Source organism: Barbus barbus (assembly GCF_936440315.1).
Source record: "Barbus barbus genome assembly, chromosome: 13".
Classification (NCBI taxonomy): Eukaryota; Metazoa; Chordata; class Actinopteri; order Cypriniformes; family Cyprinidae; genus Barbus; species Barbus barbus.
This window is the reverse complement of record NC_136741.1, coordinates 17,170,656-17,195,141: the sequence shown is the minus strand read 5'-3', so window position 1 is coordinate 17,195,141 and position 24,486 is coordinate 17,170,656. Positions and strand designations below refer to the sequence as shown.

Below are 24,486 nucleotides of genomic sequence, written 5' to 3'. Positions count from 1 at the left end.
TAATTTTTAATCCCTGATTTTAGACATACATTAAATAATTAACATATTGTTGCTTGACTAAACATTTAAAAATAGCACTAGAGATGTTATAATTAAGGGAACTGAAAAGACAAATGCGTCTACTCAAGCAATAATTCCAAAAAGAAAGAGGCATCTGACTTATAATGCAAAACATATTCAAGACACATTGCTATGGCGTTTATTTGGAAAACCAACGTTACTTGCCCTCTTTCTTTCATCTTTGAAACGCTACAGAAAATGGTCACACTTTATTTTAAGGTCCAGTTCTCACCATTAACCAACTACTGTATCAACAGTGATTTTTGCCTCAAACTCCTAATTACTGCATATTACTAGTTAGTAAGGTAGCTGTTGAGTTTAGGTATTGGGTAGGATTAAGAATGTAGAATATGTGCTTTATGAGTACTAATAAACTAGTAATATGCATGCTAATAAGCAAATAGTTAATAGTGAGAATTGCTCCCAATACTATAGTACTAAATTCTTAAGTGTTATTCAGAAAACAGACCATGTTTTGAAGATTGTTGGTATGGTAACCAAACAGTTTTGGTTACCATTGATATGGGACCACCATATGGGAAAAAAAAAAAAATATATATATATTTTTAGCAAGATTCATTAAATTGATCAAAAACACTAATACATTTCTCAAAATATCTTATGTTCAACAAAAATAATTTCACACAGGTTTGGAACAATATGAGGATGAGTAAATGGAAATGCTGACACAATTTTCATTTTTGGATGAACTTGGGCGAAGTTGCAATTCCAATAGTACTTTTTAAGCGAGTCACTAATATCCACAAGGCCCTATATAATCCCTATATAGACATTCTATCATCTTTAGTCCGAAAGGAACATTTACTGAAACTAAATTGCAAAAAAACAGCTTGCTCTGAAATCCTCATGACTATGACTGCACAACATTAAGAAATCAACACAAAACCAGCCTCACTTGAACATCAATGATGCATATTCAACTAACATCAGACATTAAGTGAACCTTGGCGAAAGAAGTAAACCACTGTAAAAAAAAAAGAAAAAAAAAAAGATGACAAAGAAAATTAAGTGGAGTTTGAGCTTATTGGCAGCCGTGCAGCCATTTGGTCTCCTTGTCAACAGTTGTTATGCATCACTTTATTTGGTAACACATGGGATTTGAAGTCTTCACGCTCACGGTACACTTAGTGCCCTACCACAGATTCACATGTCCCCACAGAGGCTACAGGCTAAAACAAATTACTGAGAGTCAGAAAAGCACCTTATTTGAATTCAAGGCAGAGTGAGGCAGCTCCCATTACGTTATACGGCTGGACAAAACTAATGCACTTACTGCCCTGCAGCTCCAGCCACATTACTGCATTACTCTCCACTGCCGATGACAAACTAAAGACATGAACACAATACAAAGATGGAAAATCTCAGGACCAGAGAATATGAAAAGATTAGGTCACCCAAAAATAAAAACTCAACCTCATGTCTTGCCAAAAAACCCTTATGCTCGTATAACTTTTTCAATAGAACACAAAAGGAGAAATGCTTTATACATCTTTATGCAGTCTTTGCCATACAATAACAGGGTCAGTGAAGTGAGAAAAAAAATCCCTACTGGGTGGCCTATCCTTTAAAAACTAAATTAAATAATAGACAGAATACCAACAATTGCTTCATTTACTATAGTTCCTTTTCAGGAAATGTGTTGGTATATAAAAATAAAAAATAAAATAAAACAATTTTAATAATGAAAATTCTGAATATTTTCCAAGTTGAATTAGATTTTGAATGCCTGTCAGACAGCCAATTAATGCTCAGATGTTTGCATCCCACTATATATTATATATAGTGACAGCTGGCCAGAACAACAACACTGATTACACAAGCATGCATTATTTCAGCTAAATGCTGTTCTTTTGAACTTCCTATTCATCAAAGAATACTGAAAACATATGATAGTTTCATAAAATATAGTTCAAATATATTAAGCAGCACTGTTTTCAGCATTGATAATAATAATAAAAGTTATTGAGAACCAAATCAGCATATTAGAAAGATTTCAGAAGGATCATGTGACACTGAACACTGGAATAATGGCTGCTGAAAATTCAGCTTTGACATTACACAAAAAAATTAAATTTGAAAACATAAAAATAGAAAACAGTAATTTATATTATTAACAACATTTGACGATATCGGTGTTTACTGTCCCCTCCTTGAACTGCCACCTTAACGTGGTGGAGGGGTTTGAGTACCCGAATGAACCTAGGAGCTATGTTGTCCGGGGCTATATGCCCCTGGTCTCCCAAGGCAAACAGGTCCTAGGCGACGGGTCAGACTAAAAGCGGTTCAAAAACCCCCTTATGAAGAAAAATAAACAGAGGACCGTGACGTCGCCCGGGATGGCGCAGCCGGGGCCCCACCCTGGAGCCAGGCCCGGGGTTGGGGCTTGTATGCGAGCGCCTGGTGGCCGGGCCTCCCCCCATGGGGTCCGGCCGGGCTCAGCCCGAAGGAGCGACGTGGGGCCGCCTTCCTGTGGGCTCACCACCTGCAGGAGGGACCGTAAGGGGCCGGTGCTAAGAGGATCGGGCGGCAGTCGAAGGCAGGGGCCTCGACAACCCGATCCCTGGACACAGAAGCTAGCTCTAGGGACGTGGAGATGTGGCTCGGGCATCTGTTCCGGATGCCTCCTGGACGCCTTTCCGGGAAGGTGTTCCGGGCGCGTCCCACTGGGAGGAGACCCTGGGGAAGACCTAGGACACGCTGGAGAGACTATGTCTCCCGGCTGGCCTGGGAACGCCTCGGTGTCCCCCCGGAAGAGCTGGAGGAAGTGTCTAGGGAGAGGGAAGTCTGGGCATCTCTGCTTAGACTGCTGCCCCCGCGACCCGGCCCCGGATAAGCGGAAGAAGATGGATGGTGTTTTACTGTTTTTTTGATAAAGTAAATGTAGTCTTGGTGAGAATAAAACAAATAAAAAAAAAAGGGAAAACAGCTTTCTAAACAAATGGTAGGCTAAATGTAAAAGACACATTCTAATGCTTCTAAAAACTCCTTAAAAATTATTTGAGTCAAGACCTCATATGATTTTCAGGAGAATAATAGTAATTTATTATTCTTCATGTGTAAAGTCATGGAAAGCCTAATACAAAGAACGGCAGCCAAATGCGAATTTAAAAAATATACTTAATTCATTTCTGTTCAAGCTAAATGTTGCGACAAATATCATATGACATAACTTCAATATTAGATCAAGTAGATGAGGTTTAAACAGGCCTGCACCATCTGTTTGTGTAAAAGCCTGCATGCCTGTTAATATAAGGACAATGCATCGTCCTGTTTCACAACCTCCCCCGGAAAATTGTTGCTGCCACAAACCTTATAAACACCAAATGCCCACTTTAAAAATGCGGTCTGACATTCTGTTCAGTGAACAAGAAACAACTCTCTGAATGCGTCAACAGAGAAAGGCAAGAGTCACACATCACTTCTTGAAAATACAACAAACACATATACTCAGAAAAAAAATCTAGCAAAGCTTTCTACCAAAAAAACAAACAAAATACAAACAGCATACCTGAACAGCTTCATGGAGGCTTCTATAAGAAAAACAAAGACTTAAAATCTAACTTGAACATGAACTCATACAAAAAGAGATTTCATTAAATGGCAAATCAACTCTCTTAAACGTCCTGTCATATTTGGACTCACAAGGTTGGTTTGACCATTTTGCCCTAAAGAGACCAAATGCTTTGACCTACTGAGGAACATGGTTAGAGTAGCTGTGCAACAAGTCAGACAAATTAAGCATGAATTATTTAATCCTCCTCGACCCAGAAACTGGCACAAGTTTATTGGAAATCCTTACCTTTTCAAGAGCGCCAACAACAAACAGATAAGATAATTTCTTTACAAATACCATAAAGGGTCATCTTGTCAACAAACATGAAAAAGTGTTTGCACCTGAACTTGTATTTGTCCCAAAGGTGCTGTTACTAATGACTTTTCTAAAAACACTTAATGTATTTCCAAAAATATATAAATAAAATCTAAAAAAAATAGCTTACACAGTTTAAGAAATGTAAGATTTTATAGGAAAAGAATCATTACAAGGTATATAACAGTAGATCTGAACACCAAATTTTCAAGTCAATGTGAACTGGTGTTCAACTTCACAACACATTTTACTTTTTTTTTTTTTTTTTTGTGAAATAGTATTTTTATTGAAAAGCTGGTGCCTGTTGCACAACAGAATCGAATGGAAGTCTGCCAAAATAACACCTTAAAGGGACTGTTCACCCAAAAATAAAAATCCTGTCATCATTTACTCACCCTCAAGTTGTTCCAAACCTGTACGAGTTTCTTTATTCTGTTGAACAAAAAATATTTTGAAGCATTTTGGGAAAAAATTAAATAAAACAAATTATATACACGTACATACATACATACATACACACATATATATATACACGTGTATGTGTATATATGTGTGTGTGTGTGTGTGTGTACCATACATACATACATACATACATACATACATACATACATACATACATACATACATACATACATACATACATACATACATACATACATACATACATACATACATACATACATACATACATACATACATACATACATACATACATACATACATACATACATACATACATACATACATACATACATACATACATACAACCCTTTTTTGTGCTCAACAGAAGAAAGAAACTCACAGATTTTGAAAAACTTGAGGTTGAGTAACTGTCCCTTTAAATCCAACTGATGTCAGAAAATAAAATATTTTAATAGAAAACGCATAAATTATATAAATCCAAACTGCAAGTTATCCAACAGAAATACATACATGCCACCTAACACTGTGACATATCTGCCACCTGGTGCTTACAAAGCAAACTGCAACACAGATTTCTCTAAATTATAATCTTGTGCCATCTGTTTTATCATGGTGAATCAAAGAAAACGTGAATAAAACCATAGAATCGCGCTGGGTTACCTGCATCAGTGCGTCACTTTGCGAGTATAGTGTGGCAAAGGCGGGGGCTGGGACCTCCTCACCTCCTAATGTAGACGGCCCGTCAAAAACGCACTCCAGAGACTCTACCTGAGGAGGGGCACGCAGCTCAGGAGATAAATATGAGTAGCAAACACACTCTGACAGAAACACACACACAAATATATCAAACAATGTGCCCACAAGCAGCTTTAAAATGAGAGTATGTGAAAGCATCGTGCCCTTCACTGAAACCCATGCAGCTACGACATACATAACACAACTTCACTAAGCAACAAACAGCTGGCAAACGCAAAAACGAGTGAGAAACAGGCGGTGTGAGGGGAGTTCAGTCTAATGACTGAACTCTAATCATCCATAATGTCATAATGATGATCGGTCATACTGCAGCACACACACACAAAGCACTCTTTTCTAAAACCATGGATCATCATGATGAACTGCAGACACTTATAAAAAGCACACACGTGAAGTTGTGTGGCAGAAGACGGCAGGAAATTTCCATAGCATGGAGTCATTCTGAGAATGCTTGGAAATATGGGCCACAATGTGATCACATGTGTCAGCTGTGTATCTTCCCTATAGTAAATGCTTGATATTAATTAGTGAAAATAATTAATTGATTAATCAGCATAATTACTTATAGACAGGTCCACATAGAATTGCACCCACTCAACTCCACAGAAAGTTCCGCAAAGTTACCTACGTAATAAAGCTCAAGTGGAAACACAACTAGAACGTTTGGCTCGATGGTGGAAAAGCGAATAATTGTAACCCACACAATTCAAAGTTCTATACATACCTGTCTGTGTTTATTAAATATTTTAGCTAACCAGGATTTCAGCAGCCTATAAGAATATGGTACTCATGTGTCCTTGTTCTCATACTGTAGCTGCCATATTTATGACTGGAATTTAAATATTAATTATTAAAAAAAAACAATATGTAAAAACTTATTAACCAAAAGTATTGGTTTAGATTTGTTCCTATTTATACTGATTCATTATCAGTATACACCATTCGAATGTTTGTGGTCATTAAGAATTTTTTTTTATAAATAAAACTAAGAATGCATTAAATGTATTCAAAATGTATACAAAAATAACAGTAAAGACTTTTATATTTCTACAATTTCTATTTCAAATGAATACTGTCCTTTTGATCTTTTTATTAAAAAAATTCGGAAAATATGACAGTAAATAAATACATTTAAAAAATAAGCAGCAACTGAACACTGAATCCTATAATAAACATATTAGAATGATTTCTGAAGGATCCTTTGACACTGAAGACTGGAGTAATGGCTGCTGGAAAAAAAAAAGTTATTTTAAATTGTAATAAACTTTCACAATATTATGTTTTTACAGTATTTTTGATTAAATAAATGCATGTAAGCAAAAAAACAAAACACTTCTTTCAAAAACATTACAAAATCTTAAACTACACACAGTAGTGTATATTTGCAAATTTCTGCAAATTTAAAACTGGAAATTCATGCTAGAGACACAATGACAAAACACTATTGATCACTCAGTGTTTCCAAATTATATAATATACCGTGACCCACGTCTCTTAGTTGTGAAATGACAAACACGCTATTTATTCATCCTGATAAAAATATCACAGCAGAGCTTTTCTGTGCTTCAGCACAGATATCATTAGGCCTTTACAAGTAGGCAGGCCAGTCACAGGACGCTACAACTGTGGGACATGGGGAGCCACAAGATGTCATCTCCATCTGTGCTGACAGTTCCAGCCAAGCACACAGGGAATCATAACACAATCCCAGAAACAGGCAAAAAGCAAAAATCTCAAACATCTATGACTTTAAATCAATATGACATTAAACAAAGCGCATCTGCTTTAGGAGGTGAACTCAGGCTGTGTGCCACTGAAGCGAAAGGTTAAACAATCCGTTACTCTGGATGGGAGCATCCCTGTGTCTTGACTGCCAATAGAGCGGTCTGTAAATAGAAACCTGACCAGGGGCATGTGGTTCATGTGTCATATTCTGCAGAAAGCATGCAGTCACGTCATTATTAGGGCAGAGAGTGCGTAAAGCGAAATCTGATTCATGGGAAATTTGATCAACACTGACAAAATTATTTAACATCCTCCATTAAAGCAAAGAGCCAGAAATTTTACAGAACTTTTTTTGTATAGCAAATTTTTTTTAACAATTATAACTTGCTCTACATACATTTGGCTGTGCATATTAAGATAAACCAGGATAGTATTTTAGAACTGAATTTTTTTTACTTAAACTGCTAATGATCCTTTCATTACAAACAATAGTCACAAGGTGGCGTAAGGCAACTGCAGGTACTCATGAAGATAGCAACAGACCATGGCCAATCTAATAAGGAAATTGCTTTGAATCATCTTAAATCACAATCATCGAACTATCCAATTCTGTTTTAGTAAACAAAGCATGATTCGTTTTGGAAAAGGAAACATAACTAATTGCAAAGATGTGTGTCTGTAGCACGATGCACGCATTCTCAGAGCTCATGTTGTCATGTTGTTGTGAGGGAGAGTTAAGAGAGTACCGCACGTCAGCTGGGCCAGCAGCCAGAAAGCACCATCAGCCTAGAGCACATGGACTGATTTAGGAGGAATGCAGGCTCATAGTGATGACAGAGCGAGTGTGTTTTTGTGTGTGTGCGGGGACAGAGAGCACTAGCTCGTGCTCTGCGCAGCTGAGGCTGATAGGAGGTGACAGGCAGGGCTTGTCAGGCGCTGCTCTAACGGCATGCAGGGAGCTCCACTGATCTGAGCCCAGCACAGCTCCTCAAACATCAGCACTGCTCACGGTGTGCTAGAAATGGGTTTTAAAACTGCCACGTTCACCTGGCTTTTACAAAGGATAAAGAATAATAGCAATTTAGTGGTAGAGCCGTTCAAGACGCCAGTGAGTGAGAACACTAGGTCATTAAGAGGCCTGAAATGCACAGAGAGCTCCATTAAAACAAAATTTCAATGCCTGTCATTCATAACACAGTGTCCTAACCAGACACGATGAGACAAGTGACTGAGAAGCAATTTGTCTATTCATACTGCACAACATCATTCACTGACAGCCAATCCATAGATATTTGATCTTTAATGTGGGTGACGGATAACGTGTGAATTTTAGGTTGTAATAATATAATTATTTAATGTATATATTTTAATTTGTATAAATCAACCCATTTTTATTTTATTTTCACTATTTATATAAATCTATTTACATAAGCCTTCATGAGTTTATTATAAATGGCAAATATTGTGACAAACGCACACACACATTTTATCCATCCATCCATCTACCTCTCTATCTATCTACCTATCTATCTACCTCTCTATCTATCTACCTTTCTATCTATCTATCTACCTACCTATCTACCTATCTGTGTGTGTGTGTGTGTGTGTGTGTGTGTGTGTGTTTATGTGGTTTATGAGGACACAAATTTGTATAATGACATGGGTATGACAGAGGTATTACAATATGAAGGTGGTTTATGAGGACACTGCCTATGTCCCCGTAATTCAAAAGGCTTAAAAACATACTAAATGGTGCAAAGTCTCCTGTGAGGGCTAAGTTTAGGTGTAGGGTTGGTGTAGGGCAATAGCACACGCAGTTTGTTCAGTATAAAAACCATTACGCCTATGGAGAGTCCCCATAAACCACAAAAACCAACGTGTGTGTGTGTGGAAAAGCTTTAATTGCATCACATTTGGTTAGGACACTGTGTAATGTTATGCAATATATATATATATAAATAATGTGAGACCCTGGACCACAAAACCAGCCATAAGAGTCAATTTTTGAAATTGAGATTTATACATCATTTGAAAGCTGAATAAATAAGCTTTCCATTGATGTATGGTTTGTTAGGATAGGACAATATTTGGCCAATATACAACTATTTGAAAATATGGAATCTAAAGGGGTGCAAAATAATCAAAATACTGAGAAAAATAGGCTATAAAGCTTTCCAAATGAAGTCCTTCGCATTGCATATTACTAATAAAAAATTAAGTTTTAGTACATTTATGATAGGGAATTTACGAAATATCTTCATGGAACACAATCTTTACTTAATATCCTAATAATTTATGCCATAAAAGGAAAATAGATAATTTTGGCCCATTGCTGGCTATTGCTACAAATATACCTGTGCAATTTAAGACTGGTTTTGTGGTCCAGGGTCACATATATTCTTAAATATTCTGGGTAATTTGATACTGCTTTCAGCTACCAATTGTAGTATTTCCAGGTCAGCTTAACAATTTAACATTCTATAAATCCATTCTGCAAAATTCTGCACATTGTGTCCCATAATCAATAACGACAATAAGAAACAATCTGCAGATTCTGTTTAGGCCTAATCATGATACATATCTTTAAAAAAATGCTAAATATCCCCTGACCCTGAAAGGTTTCGTATTTGGCCAGTAAACAGAATAATTTACAGCTGAAACAATTAGCGTGACTGCTAACGCAAGATACTGAAAACATTATCAGGCTATGCACATAATCTTTTCCTGACAAATGTTTCACTGTGCATCCATATTTTAAGAGTTCCATCCAACTGCTGCAGAAAACGGAGTCACTGTACAGCAGAGCGGTCTCTGTGGACTGGCTATAATGCATTAATGATGACCAGATAAACAAAGCTAACTGTGTAGAAGTCCAGTTTTTAATAAATAATGTTGCTTATTCTTTCTTGCGTCTGCGCTTGGTATCTTCTCGTCTGGCAATCGACTTGCATTAAGCTTCTACAATGAACTCTGAGTCACGTAATAGGCCTTTATATGAATAACAGTTATATATAATTAAAATTTTCCATTTGTGTGTGCTTTGTGTTTAGAGTATTGAGTCATTAGCAACAAGCTAACACATACTGTACTTTATATCAGCAGGGAGTCTAATCTCACATGCAATTCATGAGCACTATTTATGTTATGTGTGAGTAGAAAGTTTGAAATGTCCAAGTAGAAAAGTTCAAACCAATGTCTTATGAGGTTCCTTTTGGTTAGAAACTGTTTCTTATGAAGGAAGTAAATACCAAGGCACTAGCATTTGGAACAGAGCTATTATTTTCAAGGGTTGCTACTGAGCTGTTTTCTCAGCAGTGGACATGATATATTACATGATATGTTGAACTTTATGCAACAAAGCAGCTAGGTAACATTATTTTGTTATGAGCTCAAAGGATCCAAACAGCACTACAGGTGAAATTCCCTTCATCTACCTGGCTGAAAAGCTAAAACCTAAACATGGTGTTTTGCTGGTCTTAGCTGGTTTAAAGGGATAGCTTACCCAAAAATGAAAATTACCCCATGATTTACTCACCCTCAAGCCATCCTAGGTGTAAATGACTTTCTTTTTTCAGACGAATACAATCGGAGTTACATTAAAAAAAATTCCCGGCTCTTCCAAGCTTTATAATGGCAGTGAATGGTGGTCGTGATTTTGAAGCCCAAAATACTGCATCCATCCTTCATAAAATGTACTCCACACAGCCCCGGGGGGCTAATAAAGGCCTTCTGAAGTGAATTGATGTGTTTGTGTAAGAAAAAACTTTATAAACCGTAATCTTCCACTAACTGTCGTATGCGTGCTCACGAAAGAGTGGCTTTCTAGAAGATGACATAGGATGTAGCCGAAGCGTAAACTCCAGTGAGAATATGCTAGTCGAGGTTAGCATATGCTAGTATGACAGTTAGCAGAAGTTTGAGATTGCAGTTTACAAAGTTTTAAATATGGATATTTATCATTTACAAACGCATTGCTTCGTTTCAGAAGGCCCCCCCCCCCTCCCCCTCCCCCTCCCCCTCCCCCCTCCCCTCACTCTGGAGTCACCTGGAGTACTTTTTTTGATGGATGGACACTTTTTTGGGCTTCAAAATCTCGACCACCATTCACAGCCATTACAAATCTTGGAAGAGCCAGGACATTTGTTTAATATAATACCGACTGTATTCGAAAGAAGAAAGTCATATACACCTAGAGTGGCTTGAGAGGGAGTAAATCATGGGATAATTTTCATTTTGGGTGAACTATCCCTTTAAGCTGGTCTTCCAACTTGGACAAGCTAGTGTTAAGTTGATTTGGCTGTTTTGCAATTTGGCTCTCAGCTTTCCAAAAATCCTTTGAAATCAGTTTAGGCACAAAAAAAAAATCATCTTTTCACATTCCAGTGGCAGAAGCTACTTCACAACATTGAACAATGAACCGAAATATTCCTCCTAATTATGATGTTCTACACTTGTTTTTTCATACTAAAGTGTCCCTAACAGGGCTGCTTTTATTGATACAATCAATAATCAATGATGAAAATAATCAACAATGAATTTGATTATAGATTGTGTTTGTGAGCTATGCACAGAAAACATCCATCTCGCTCCCATCTGACATAACATTTGATTATCAAAATAATCATTAGCTGTAGTCTTGAGTCTTTAATGTAGTGTATGAATGTGATTTATTTGGTGTGTACGTTTGTGCTCGTGTAAACATGACACTGATGGAGATTCTATCACACACAACATTTAAGCATGTTTACAGAGTGCACAGAGACACAGAATAGATGCCATGCAGCACAGAAATGTGTCATGGAGCCAGAGGAATGCTGGGAGATTTTACCTTCATAGGAGAGATGTGTGAATGGGAAACATAGCCGTGTACATTCTCAATCTGGGAGATGTTTTTCTCCGACACCTGCACCAGCTCAGGAGGACGCACATCCCCTGGTAGGTGTGGAGAGCTGTGTTCTGGAGGCGATGTGGTATCCTCATCCTGATATCTATATTTCTGAAAAGGAGAAAAAGAGAGAGAATGCATAGTTATAATGCAGTAATATATTAAACACATTGCTTGTATCTACACTGGCCCAAAAATGAACTTTTCATATATGATTTGATGTTACAAGCTTTTAATGAATACCAAACAGAGTATCTTAAGTATATTTGTTGTAAGATTTCAAAAAAATATATTTTCAGGTGAGGCAAGAAAAATAAACTTTTGTTACCCTTTAAAAAAAAAAAAAAAAAAAAAAAAAAAAAAAAAAAGTTTCATTCCTCACTGGCAAATCATTTTTAAATCTAATTAAAAAAAAAATGTTAACTGGTTAACTTGGAGCTTTGGGCATTGAAATTCAAACCACAATGTAGAATACTTGTGATCTGAAGAAAAACAAGACCTCATGAAGTTAAAATCCAGCACTGATACAGAACTGTGAAACTATTTCAACTTCATTTCTCTCTAGACCACACTCCTGAGATGGGAAACACTTTTTAAATGAGCCAGGCACCCCCAGATCCTACCCGCTGCACAGTCGTCACAGTCGACCCCAATCTGCCAAGACTGTATGTGAAATATTGTTCTATAACTTTCTTAACTGGAAACGCAAATTATTCAGCAGTGCCTTTTATCCGCAGACATCCATCTTGTCCAAGTGCCTTGTTGACCCTGATACATATGCCCGCCTCTATGGCATTCCTGGGAAACGCAAACACAAGTCTAGAGGGAAGAAAAAGAGGGCAGGTTTCTTAGGGAAGGTAGATGCCCAAAAAAGTGGGACAAACTCCAATTTGCGGTCTTATGCTGGTTGCGTACTGTAACGTCACTACCTCTCAGCAGCAAGGGGATTTGCTCATATGGAGAGATTCATGGTAGAATCCCATGCCCTATTTTAGCACTGAAAATTGGTCCGTAAAACGTATTGAAATAACTTCAGACTGCTGCATCAAAAGCACATCACAAGCTGCAATTGATGCAACAGAACAGTCTGAAGATAAGCATAAATACACTGAATCAAATTACATGGAATCAAAATATGCATATTTACATATATATATATATATAATGTGGTAACTGATAGCCTGTCTATACTACAGATTTACTAAGGATTTGAAAGGGACTAAGCTCAAAAGTTTGGAAGACTTCTGGCCAACTTGACAACTGTTCTGCAGTATTAATATTATCTCTTTTGAATCATGTATGTTGTTTCTCATTTGCAAGACGCATTTAAGTCTGCTAAATTAATAATCTACTGGAAAATGTAAGTGTAAAACTTGCACACAGAGGAAGCTTGGCACCCAGTAACGCTAAACCATAATGCAAAAATATGTTTTAAATATATGTTATATAAAGAGATCATGTTATCTAGCTGGTTAAAACAGATGGGCTGTGTACAAAATAAAACTAAACTTAAAAGCAAAATAAAAAATTAAACAAAAAATTAAAGTAACTAAACTAAAAAGTCAATTAAATAATATTAATAAATATTTTTAGTAAAACATTAAATAAAACAAAATTAAAATTAATTAAATAAAAACAAAAAATAAAACTATTCTTAATTAGTAGTAGTTAAAAGTTAATTAATATTTTTATGCCACAAAGGTGGTTTCTAAAAAAAAAAAAAAAAAAAACTAAACTTATATAAATAGATAAACAGATGGGTTGTAAAAATTCAAAAAAGCAAGAACACTAAATAAAAGTAATAGATATTCCAATATTTTATTAATAAATACAAATATTTGTTCTACTTATTTCTGAGCCATATAAAAGTTGTTTTAAAAAAATAAAACTGACCTTATTTTCTGGTGGGAACAGTAGTAAAAAAAAAAAAAAAAAAAAAAAAAAAAAATTCCTTTGTTGAACCCTGCAGTATATAAAAAAATAAAAAAAAAAACAGAGAGAAGAGTCTGCTACTACTAGTACTGACACGTTGGAACATATGACCTCCAAATCCTAAGAAGTCTGCTGAGCTTTTAGCAAAAACACTGCACAGAATCCCTTGCCTTGTTCCGAACAACTCAAAAGTTCAAACAACTCTCAGCGGGCCACAGATCCAGTAAAATTGAGGTGAGTCTGAACTCTGAGCCACTGCTGGGAGAGAAAGGGACAGACGGGGAGCAGTTCTGGAGATGTTATTACACCGCTGAGTGCTTCAGTGACTCTGCTTCAGGCGCGCAGCCGTTGCGACTGTGGGGCCAGCTTGCCTGCATAATGAGCTGCTCGACTGGCTCAATGCTCTCTTGCTCTGTGCTGCTGGCCTGTCCAAACTGAGCTAACGTCAGTAAAACCTAATAAATGCAGAAAGATCACTCACACAGCCAGTCAACCAAGGAAGACAGGTCTCGGAAAGCTTGACAGCAGTGAAAAGCTAATGCTAGACAGACTTTACACAGGCGACGTCCTCTACAATACAATGCCACTGCCCTAGAGCGGGATGAACCTTGAGAGGTGCACGACTGTTCGAAATGCGGTTTGATGGATGTTGAATAGGATCTTAAGGAGTGGAAGAGCCCTGCGCCTGCTCCTCGTGCCCCTTCTGTCTCAGGTCTAGCCATGCTGCTGTAAAGCTGTCAGCTCTTGTCTGTTTATTTGGCAGAAAACATACCGAGGCCCAGAGCTCAGCAAACACAGCACTTTATTATAGATGCTTCACCTTGAATACCTTCGGGAGAGCTCTGTATCACGGCTGCACGTCCCACAGCTGCCAAAACAACCATATTCACTCCACAAGACTAAGCATCATTTGCATGATAAATGTGTAATCAGCATAATTTAGGTTTATGAAGCCTGGCACATTCACCTCGGCTGAACCGCACAGAGCAGGTGTTGCTGGATGCCCAGATGTGTGGCCCTTCAAACAAACGGCAAGCATTCTGTTTGACAAAAAAATGGGTCAATACTGAAATCAATTCTATGATTTTACACTGAACTGAAACACTGCTATATTTGCCAGATAACACAGGCCCGTTTGAGAGCCTTTGACCTAATTCTACCACTAGTGAGGCTTTGCATTATATTTACCAGGTTTTCTTTGTCTGGATGAGCATTATTGTCAAATACAAAATATGCTGCAAATGTTAGGGGTCAGTAAGACAAGGCTGCATTTATTTGATTAAAAATACTGTAAAATAAGTAATATTGTGAAAACTTATTACAGGTTTCCCATTTTATTTATATATATATATATATATATATATATATATTTCTGTGATGGCAAAGCTGAATTATCAGCAGACATTACACCAGTCTTCAGTGTCACATGATCCATCAGGAATCATTCTAATATGCTGATTTGATTTCTTCTTATCGATGTTTAAAATAGTTGTGCTGGTTAATGTTTTTGTGGATATTGTTATTTTACACGATTTAATAAATAGCAAGCTCAAATTTACTTGTAAAATATAACTTTTGGTTAATATAAGATGCCCTTGTTTAATGAAAGTATTCATTTCTTTCAAACAAATAAACAAGAAAAGCTTACTGACCCCAAACCTTCAAAGAATAATGTATATTCTGATGCATTTCACTTCTCATCCAGCTGGCATATCAATTATGAAGGTGTAGATCACTCTAAAATTAATCAATACTTCACTTTGATGCAGTTCAAATGCTCATCATACAAAATGACTCTATAACTTCAGATGACTTTGATTAAACCAGTGGAGTTGTATGTATTACTATTAAACTACTTTTATGTCCTTTTTGGAACTTTTGGACCCCATTCACTTTCACGGTCACAAACAATAAACAACAAAAAAAAGCAAAAACATATTTTTGTGTAAAATCATACAAGCGTGAAATAACATAGGTTGAGTAAATGATTACAAAACATTATTTTTGGGGTGAATTATGCATTTAATCTGAAAGTTTCTGAAACATTGATGCTGGTTTCTAGATGGCCCAAGCTGGTCAAAGCTGACAGACCATTTTGGACCAGCAACAAACCAGTTTTGATGTTCTAAAATAGCTTAAGCTATATTTTCCAACAGTGCGGTTATAAAATTAATTCAAAATATAGTGCATATTTGACCACAACTTCATATGCCACCCCAATAAGCACAGTGTACTGTACTTCTTCCTTTGTCTGCCCTTTTCCTGCTGCGATCTACAGGGCGGACAGGAACGAGACATGAGATCATCACATCCACTTTGACTCCTGCTTCATCCTGGGAGATGAAGAAAGAGCTGACATCTAAACAGACAGTGTGCTGTGAGCAGAATTAAAATAGTTTCTGCCTCTTATCTCTCTAGGAAACATCATGGCCCTCCCTCCTCCCAGCTGTCCCCCACTGCAAAACCTATAATTAAACTTTCAAAGCACATTGCTACTGCTCATCCAAAACCGAAGCAGGCTGAATCTTGTTACACTCAAAAACCAGATGACAATAAGTGCTATGGGTCACTTGCAAAACATTCCCTGAAATAAACTTGTCTGAAGACCTCAAAATGATGTGCCGGAACGGATAAACACACGAAAACTATTTATAATGAGGTAAAAAACATTATTTTTTTAAATATCAAAGTATGTTTAAAAGTCATTTTTATTATAAGCAACAGAGTCAAACATGATCCAAACATGATCACATTTCTGGTTCTAGTCTGATGTTGATTAATGTTTTGATGAAACTTTTAATGGAGTTTTAGGGGTGCATGCCACAATAATAATAATAAAAAATACAAGGACAGGTTTTGCTGCTCAAACTGGAAGCATACATCCTAAAACACAAAATCAAGCACAAATCTTGTTTTCGTTACACATCAAAAAAAGAAGACGGCTGTCTGTTTCTTGGCAGCTCCCCCTTGAGATGACTATAATTAACTAGCAGGAAGCCAGCTGTAGGTCCTTTATGAGAAAGCTCTGCATTACTGTGAAAATTCAAAATGGAAAATATGGGAATAATAGCCATAAGCAAATGCTGGCTTCAAATACAGGCTTCAAATGGAAGCAGAGAAAAAGACGCAAAATGAGCATAATAGCCCCTAAATTGACATTGAATTGCAAATTCAATTGTAAAATGGATTGACTTCATGTCTGTTTAATCGTATTTCAATAAGATAAATAATTTGCAATTAGGTGGCTGTCAGCAGATAGACACAGGAAACAGAGGTAAGTGCAATACAATCAAAAGGTTAGTTGTTCGAGTAGTAGCAGAGGGGAATGAGATGAGCAGAATGTCCAGGTAAGCAGGTGGGGAATGGGAATGGGAATGTCTCTAGGGGCTTATCCGAGTGTGAATGTCCTTTCTCCTTTTCCAGGGGATCCGGAGGTAACAGTGGAGCGTGGAGACGGTGGAGAACTGGGGTGGTGGAGAACAGGGATAGGAACACTGGAGCAACAGGTAAGTAGACAAAAGGTAAGTGGGTCAGGTTAGTCAACATGGAAAGATTGAGACCTGACAGTGAGTAAACGGGAGGAGTGCAGGGATATAGTGCTGCTGATTAGTGCTGACAGGTGGCGTTGATCAGAAATCAGGGGATTGGGATCTGGTGAGTGTCTTTGGTGGAGACTGCGGTGACTCTCTGACAGTGGCATATCATGTAATTAATTGTATTTAATTTTTAAATCAACTGACAGCCTAATTATTGCATGTATATAGCTGTAAGTACATGAAATGAAAAATAATCATTAAAATTACATTTTTATTTAATAAAAAAAAACATTTAACTTTGCAATTTAATAATTTCTCTTTTCATTTTATTATTTGTAAGTATAATTTCTAATTTCTGATCTGTTGACAAGTTTAATTTAACTTGTTTACGAGATTGTAGCATCGCTCACATACTTTCCTCAGAATTTTGTGATGGGAATAAGTGTTGACCATCCTCTAGCTAATGTATGTATTAACATAGCTGTGCTGATTAGAGTATTTATATTCTAATTGTTAGGCAATCAACATAAAAAGCAGGACATTATTCCATTTCCCCCAAAGTCAATTTTCTGAACATGAATTTAGAGTAGCTTTTGAACCAGATACGCTGGATTCAGCACTCCATTTTTATCAATAATGTAGGCTAAAATGCTTCTAGACAGCAGAAGAGGTTTGAAAATTGGCTACATTACATCTTGCTCCCAATATTTAGTATTAATGTGTTCCAGTTGGACTGCAAATACACTGTAATCCTTTCTAAATGTTATTATAAATATTACATATGCATGTTTTTTTCTGATCTGGCAGGCTCAACACTGAACACCATTAACCCCATTTAAAAAAAAAAAGAAAAAGATTTGACATTTTTGTTTGCTCTGGTTTTTCAGAAGACAGAAATGCATACATGTTTAAAACAACATGAGCGGAAGTAAATGATGACTATTCGGGTAAAATATTCCTTTAAGCTTGGACTTGGAGAAAAAAAAACTAAAACTTTGTTATAGGTGTAACTAGTTGGAGAACTACTGCTTTATTCAAAACAGACACCCTGGAGCATGACATCATATCCTGTTGCTCATATTTGTTGTGGTGTAATTTTGCATGCTTAAAATCTACTATGATTGGAGCAAAAAGAATTCCAAACAAAAACGGAGCTCATTCTTTTCCTGGTCTTCCTTCGCATCCTTCCTTGCCTTCTTTCCTCATACATGCCATCGTTACATCATATGCACTCGGGGCAACCGCAATCTAAGACGTTTTACACACTTCAGTAGGATTCCTTCTGCTGCTGTAATGGCTTATCAACAAAGACGTAGGGGGTGATCAATTCAAACATGCCTTACGTAATGAATGGCTAATGAATGATGCTCATATGAGAGCATGTGGAACTGCCGGTCACAAACGGAGCTTCATGGTTAACTGACTAAAATGTAAAGTGCTTAGTTATGTAAGTCAATATGTAAAAGGATCACACTGTCCAATGTAGATCTTCAGAATAAAACATCAGACTGCGATCTTGTACTGTAAATATTTGAGCTAAATAGCAGTGATTTCAATTTCAGGAAATCTTCCATCTTAATAGTCCTATACGTGATTATACAAATTGAAAAAATAAATAAATAAAAAAAAATATATATATATATATATATATATATATATATATATATATATATATATATATATATATATATATATATATATATATATTTTTTTTTTTTTTTTTTTAATATATATTTAAAATGAAGACTAGTCAAAATAGCAGCCTAGAAAAGCAATTTTATTCTGCAAAAGGCATGTAGAAATTTAAAGATTGCTATGTTGACCAGCCGTCTCTCTGATAACATTTATGCAGAATTTTCTCTAATAAAATGTCACGGAGATGATTAATCATGTATTTCACTTCATTTTCTAATGGTATTATCACTAGGTCATAGTCACTATTTAGTTTATTAGTAAGTGACAGCTGTTAAGAACCGCTCCGTTGTAAAAAGGCATAATTTCATACAGTTTGCCATTTTAATCCTCACAGCGGTTTCTATTTAAGGACATATTAGCGGCTGATGGAAAAACGGCAGGTGGGCAAAGTGAGAGGAATGGGGATGCCACTAAAACCTAATAAACAGCTCCACAGGCCAAGAGAAAAAAAGCTGTCTGCAGCATACCAAACACGCTTCCTTTACAATCTACATCCCTGAGAGAGAAGGTATTGGTTTGACAACAGACATCCATCTGCTGACCTTTACATCAGGTCTACCAACCTCTGTAGCTGCCAATAAGCATGGAAATGAACACAGAAGCATCTCTGATTACTTGTATCTGCTCCGAAGATTATTAATGGGGGAAGAAGAGGAGGAACACAACAATTTAAACAGCTTAATAGTTGATACAAAAATTTTGCTCACCCTCAGGCCATTCAAGATGCAGGTGAGTTTGTTTTTGTTTTGTTTGTTTTTTCCATCGGAACAGATTTTAAGAAATTTAGCATTACAGAACTTGCTTAGCAATGGATCCTCTGCAGTGAATGGGTGCCGTCAGAATGCGAGTTCAGCCAGCTGATAAAAACAATCTAGTAGTAGTAAAACACAACCAAACTGCTGTTCTTGGCTAAAATATGAGTCCTGTATCCATACTGTAATATTGTTTTCTCCAGTAAATGTTTCCTTGTCTGAAGACTTGTCTTGACTTCATTTGGACAACTTTAAAAAGGCGATTTTCTCAATATTTAGATTTTTTTTGCAACCTCAGATTACAGATATTCAAATAGTTGTATCTTGGCCAAATATTGTCCTATCCTAACAAATTATACTGTACATCAACAGAAAGCTTATTTATTCTTATTTAATGACTTTTTTTCTAAAGGAAGTGTTATTAGGAATTATGGACTTTTGGCAAAAAGCTACAGTTTGAAGTTAAAACACACTGATGCATTTGTTACTTACAAACTACTTTTCATTTCACAAGACATAATTGATGGACTGGAGTCATGTGGACTACTTGTGAGTTTATTGTGATTTTATTAGGTGTTTGGACTTTCATTCTGACGGCACCCATGAAATGCAGAGGATCCATTGGTGAGCAAGTGTTGTAATGCTAAATTTCACAGTGGTTATCTTGGATGGCCTGAGTGTGAATAAATTCTCAGCATATTTTCATCATTTTTGTGTGAGCTACGCTTCACCTGAAAAATGACTGAAATTAGTGATGGGCTATACTGTACATTTCACTGATCACACTGCAAATGCTAGAACACTGAGAAGTCCAGGAAGCCTCAAATAAATTACAAAAACAACTGGCTAACCAACTTGGTTTTTCATGGAATTTTAGAAAAAACAAATAAAAGGATTAGACCTATTTTATCCTATTTTAATACTATACTTCAACACAAAATTGGAAACAGGAAAATAAGAAAATAATTCAAACAGTTTAGCCAAGTATAAACTGAAGTGAGAAGCACGCAAGCTAGAATTTAAATTAAACACTTAATATAGATTTTCTTCCCCCCCGAGGACCAATTATATTGTTAGCAAAGTTATAAAAAGCATTGCAAAATTCAAGTTTCAAAGCCCTTTTCCCATGTCCATTGCATGTGAAATGAGAAAACGGTGCTATCATGCACTTCTCAAGTTGCAGGCTTGCTGCAGGTCAAATATAGTTTTCAGCTGTGCTGTTGTTTAATAACTCTTAGCAAACATCACATTGTGAGAGGCTCACAAAACAATCTGTGCCGAAACGTGTTGTTTCAAGGGACATAGAAGCTTAGAAGTTCATATAACGAAGGACAAGATGTCAGTTGGGAAAACTGAAAGATCGATGAAATGCTTAAATCAACGGGTGATACACATACTCATGGTAAGAACAACAAAATCGATTATACAAGCCATGAATTCATAAAACAGCTCATTTTCACAATTGTCATTTTATGAAAACAGCATATCGTGGACTCATTCACCACTTTCTGTGGCAAGCACATCTCAGCAGGATTAAAGCAATGCGATGCAGAGCACAGCTTAGCTCAGGAACTTCATCTGACAAATGCACAGGATCCAGGCTAAGCAAAGGAGCATCTGAGGAAGGAGGCATGTGAGCTTTATCAATGTGGAATCTTGTGTCTCCAACAGGCTTCAGTCACATTGCTGACTTCAAACAGGCATCTACAAAGCTGGGTGACAGCATAGACAGAGGTGCTGTATTATTTAAACAAGCTTTAGTCCCCTTCCCACAAACCTACTCTAATTTTTATTTCCTCAGCACTATATGAACCCACCAGATACCAGCAAGCTAATGCAATTTTCAAAATGGATGCCGCTAGCTTAAATTTAAATTCAAGACCCATGCTTAAGATATTATGCTAATTCTGATCAGGGATTGTTGAGGTGTAATATGCCTAAATACCTGAATGCTGGTTTATTTTTCCCCCTAAACCAAATTACTCTTGCAATTACATAATTATTATACATTCACACTAATGAGCAATGGATTTGCTTATACACTACAATTCAAGAAATTAATATTTTTATTCAGCAAGGATGCATGAAATTCATCAAATGTGACAGTAAAGGCTTTTAAACTGTTACAAATCCATTTCAAATAAATGTTGTTCCTTTAAACTTTCTATTCAACAAAGAATCCTGAATATATCAGGGTTCCACAAAAATATATGTTACTTGAGCACCATATGAGCATATTATAATGATCGTAATACTGAAAATTAGAGTAATGGCTGCAGAAAAGTTCACTTTTCCATTACAGGAAAAAAAAAAAAAAAAAGTTTCATTTTATTTTAATATTTAGCCTATCAATATATTTTAGTTATTTTAAATTCAACTCAATACTCGCACAGCAACATGTTAATTTACACATAAAACTATAAGAGGCTATACTCAACATGCATACTGCCGTGTTTCTGCAAAACACAAATGGCAAGGGGTCATCTCTGTGCTTGCTCTACACTACCAGGGATTGACAGTTAACAGGAGTTAACAAGGGCTTCCCCGAGCCCTCTGATCTCACGCTTAGCAGAAAAGAAGGTTCCGCTATAATGATAAAGCTTTTTAGGACGATCAGTCTGTGCAGGCGCTAAGTGACAAGCCATAATCCTGTGCAAGTTGCAACGGTCTGAGACGCAGACAGTGAAGACTAACCGTTCAGTCGTGAAATACCGAAAAACAAGCTTCCTATTCACACATAGTAGTTATAATTGGGACGCAAGCTAAAACACCCAGAGGACCAGGCAGTTATGTAACTAAAAGAACTTGCCATCCCGCTCTGAACTAGATGAGCAGAAAATGGATCAAAAAGAATCTGGGCCTGAGCTTTCGTCTTTATCAGGAATGAAAACTTCAATTGGGCTGCGTTCATTTGGCTTCTAGCTAAAAATCGGACCGTTTGAGCAAACAGAAGCCCAGAAGTCCCTCAGGATGATTTTTTTCCCAGACGCATGTGATTTGTGCACAACAGTAGTGGAGTTAAAGGCAGGATGGAGCACACAGTTAGGTACAGTCTGAAATTGTAATTGCGTCCTGTTAAAATCCTACAGTAAAACATCACCTTCGGCTCTTTAATCCGCCAACATCAGAGCTCTTGTTGAGCCTGTCATTTTGTCAGACTAAAACCAGACAAATGGAAACCCCATAAGACTTCCCACCTAATCCACACCTGAATATTAGGATCACATGCAAAGAAATGGATCACTGCCATGAGGTTGTAACCTGGAGCATATGTTCAGATCTTAATGCACTAATGGTGTCAACAGGAAAATTATCCTCAGTGTGAGGACAATTAGTCCAACAATTAGAGTCCAAGGAACATTCAAGCAACTTAAGCATCTGTCAGTCATGCATTCAGACAAACCCCTACCTTGCATCCAAACATAAGTGAGATAGTGCTGTTGGTGCATGCTACTTTACAGTGGCACAACATTGGCGAAAAGCAATCCAAGTTTTTGATGCTGGGAGACATTCTCTCTGCGCCCGGGCACTTCAATCCATCAGCGATTGAGGTGCCGGCCAATTGCTTCCACGAGCGCTGGCCGCTGCCTGCTCTTGACGAGCACCTTCATCTCTCGGCTCGGTCCGTGGCAGGGGGAGCAGAAGCGGCGACGTGATGCCTTCATCCAGCGAGCCCTTGTCAGTTGAGTCCACCGCTCTTCCGTCCTCTCTCTTCGCTTGACTCGACTCGATCGGCCCGACAGATTAAAGCGCTCCCAAAGAGAGCTGCACTCCAAAGAGCTCCGGAGAAGCCATGCTGCCTGCCGTGACCAGGGGGTGTAACGGTGAGAGGAGGAGGGTTAGAGGGCAGCGGAGTGCACAGGGTCTCGTGTCACAACACGAAGGACTCTGCGTGATCCATTATTGCTGCTGCGCTTCCACCTGCTGCAGAGGAACCGCTGCCATGTCTCAGAGGAAAGAGGAGCAGGTTCGGACGCTCTCCTACTCAACTATCCAAACAAGATGCGGCGAGCGGCACAGAGAGAGAGAGGAGAGGTAAGCAGACTGAAGGGGGAGGGGCGAGCAGTAGTGTTGAGCTTATTACACAGTTCACTAGAGAGAAACTGAAGAGTTTCTGAGCCGAAGGTTGCAGCGTGCGGACCGGGAGAAGGGGATAAAAATGATCCAGATCGTTCGGAGGTGAAACCGGGGGGGAAGCGAAGAATGCTTTCTCAACAGATTTACAGTCACAAGGACAACAGAGGGGGGAAGATATTGAATCAAAAGGTAGCTAGTATGACCTCTGATGTGTAGTTATGAAATCTGATCTCAATGAGCAATACGCCAGTGAAGCTATAAACTTGACCTAGTTTATAATACACAAGAATGTGTCATGCTTTCCCATGTCAGTTCAACAGCCCAACCTATTGTTTTCTTGAGTAAACATTCTAACAGTGAGAGTAGGGTCCAAAATTTACTTGAATTGAGAAAATGTATCAGCCATCAAACTAAAACGTCATTGTGTAACTTATTGTTTACAGTTTTTTACTGCTTCTCTGGTAAAACTGCACATAAAATCGTGAATGTTTTCATATTTTCTTGTCTGTAGCCTAACAATAGAAATCTCTCACATATTGATTACTAAATTCTGTTGTGGGGTGTTCTGGAGAAATATATATAGATAAATACTTGCATCCTAGATTAATTTCTGATGCTAATTTTCCCACTATGGTAAACAAATATTTTTAAAAAATAAAGTTATGAGAGTCATAACAGTTGTCTTCTTTAGTTAGCGGCCTGTGCACAATTCAAATAAAAGATATTCTACTACTATCTCTTACATCAGCAAGGGCC

The 24,486-nt window shown here is 37.3% G+C and overlaps 1 protein-coding gene across 4 annotated transcripts in view; it reads right to left on the bottom strand.

Moving 5' to 3' along the window:
* The window catches only part of dlg1a (discs large MAGUK scaffold protein 1a), a 134,422-nt gene that overhangs the window by 70,979 nt on the left and 38,957 nt on the right, over window positions 1–24,486 (bottom strand). For 3 of the 4 annotated variants that reach the window (XM_079432080.1, XM_079432079.1, XM_079432081.1), the window contains exon 4: window positions 11,682–11,849. In XM_079432080.1, the coding sequence (XP_079288206.1) occupies window positions 11,682–11,849 (168 nt within the window). Of the gene's footprint in view, window positions 1–11,681; window positions 11,850–23,062; window positions 23,672–24,486 lie in introns of those variants that run through there. The other variant, XM_079432082.1, reaches the window with a different exon arrangement.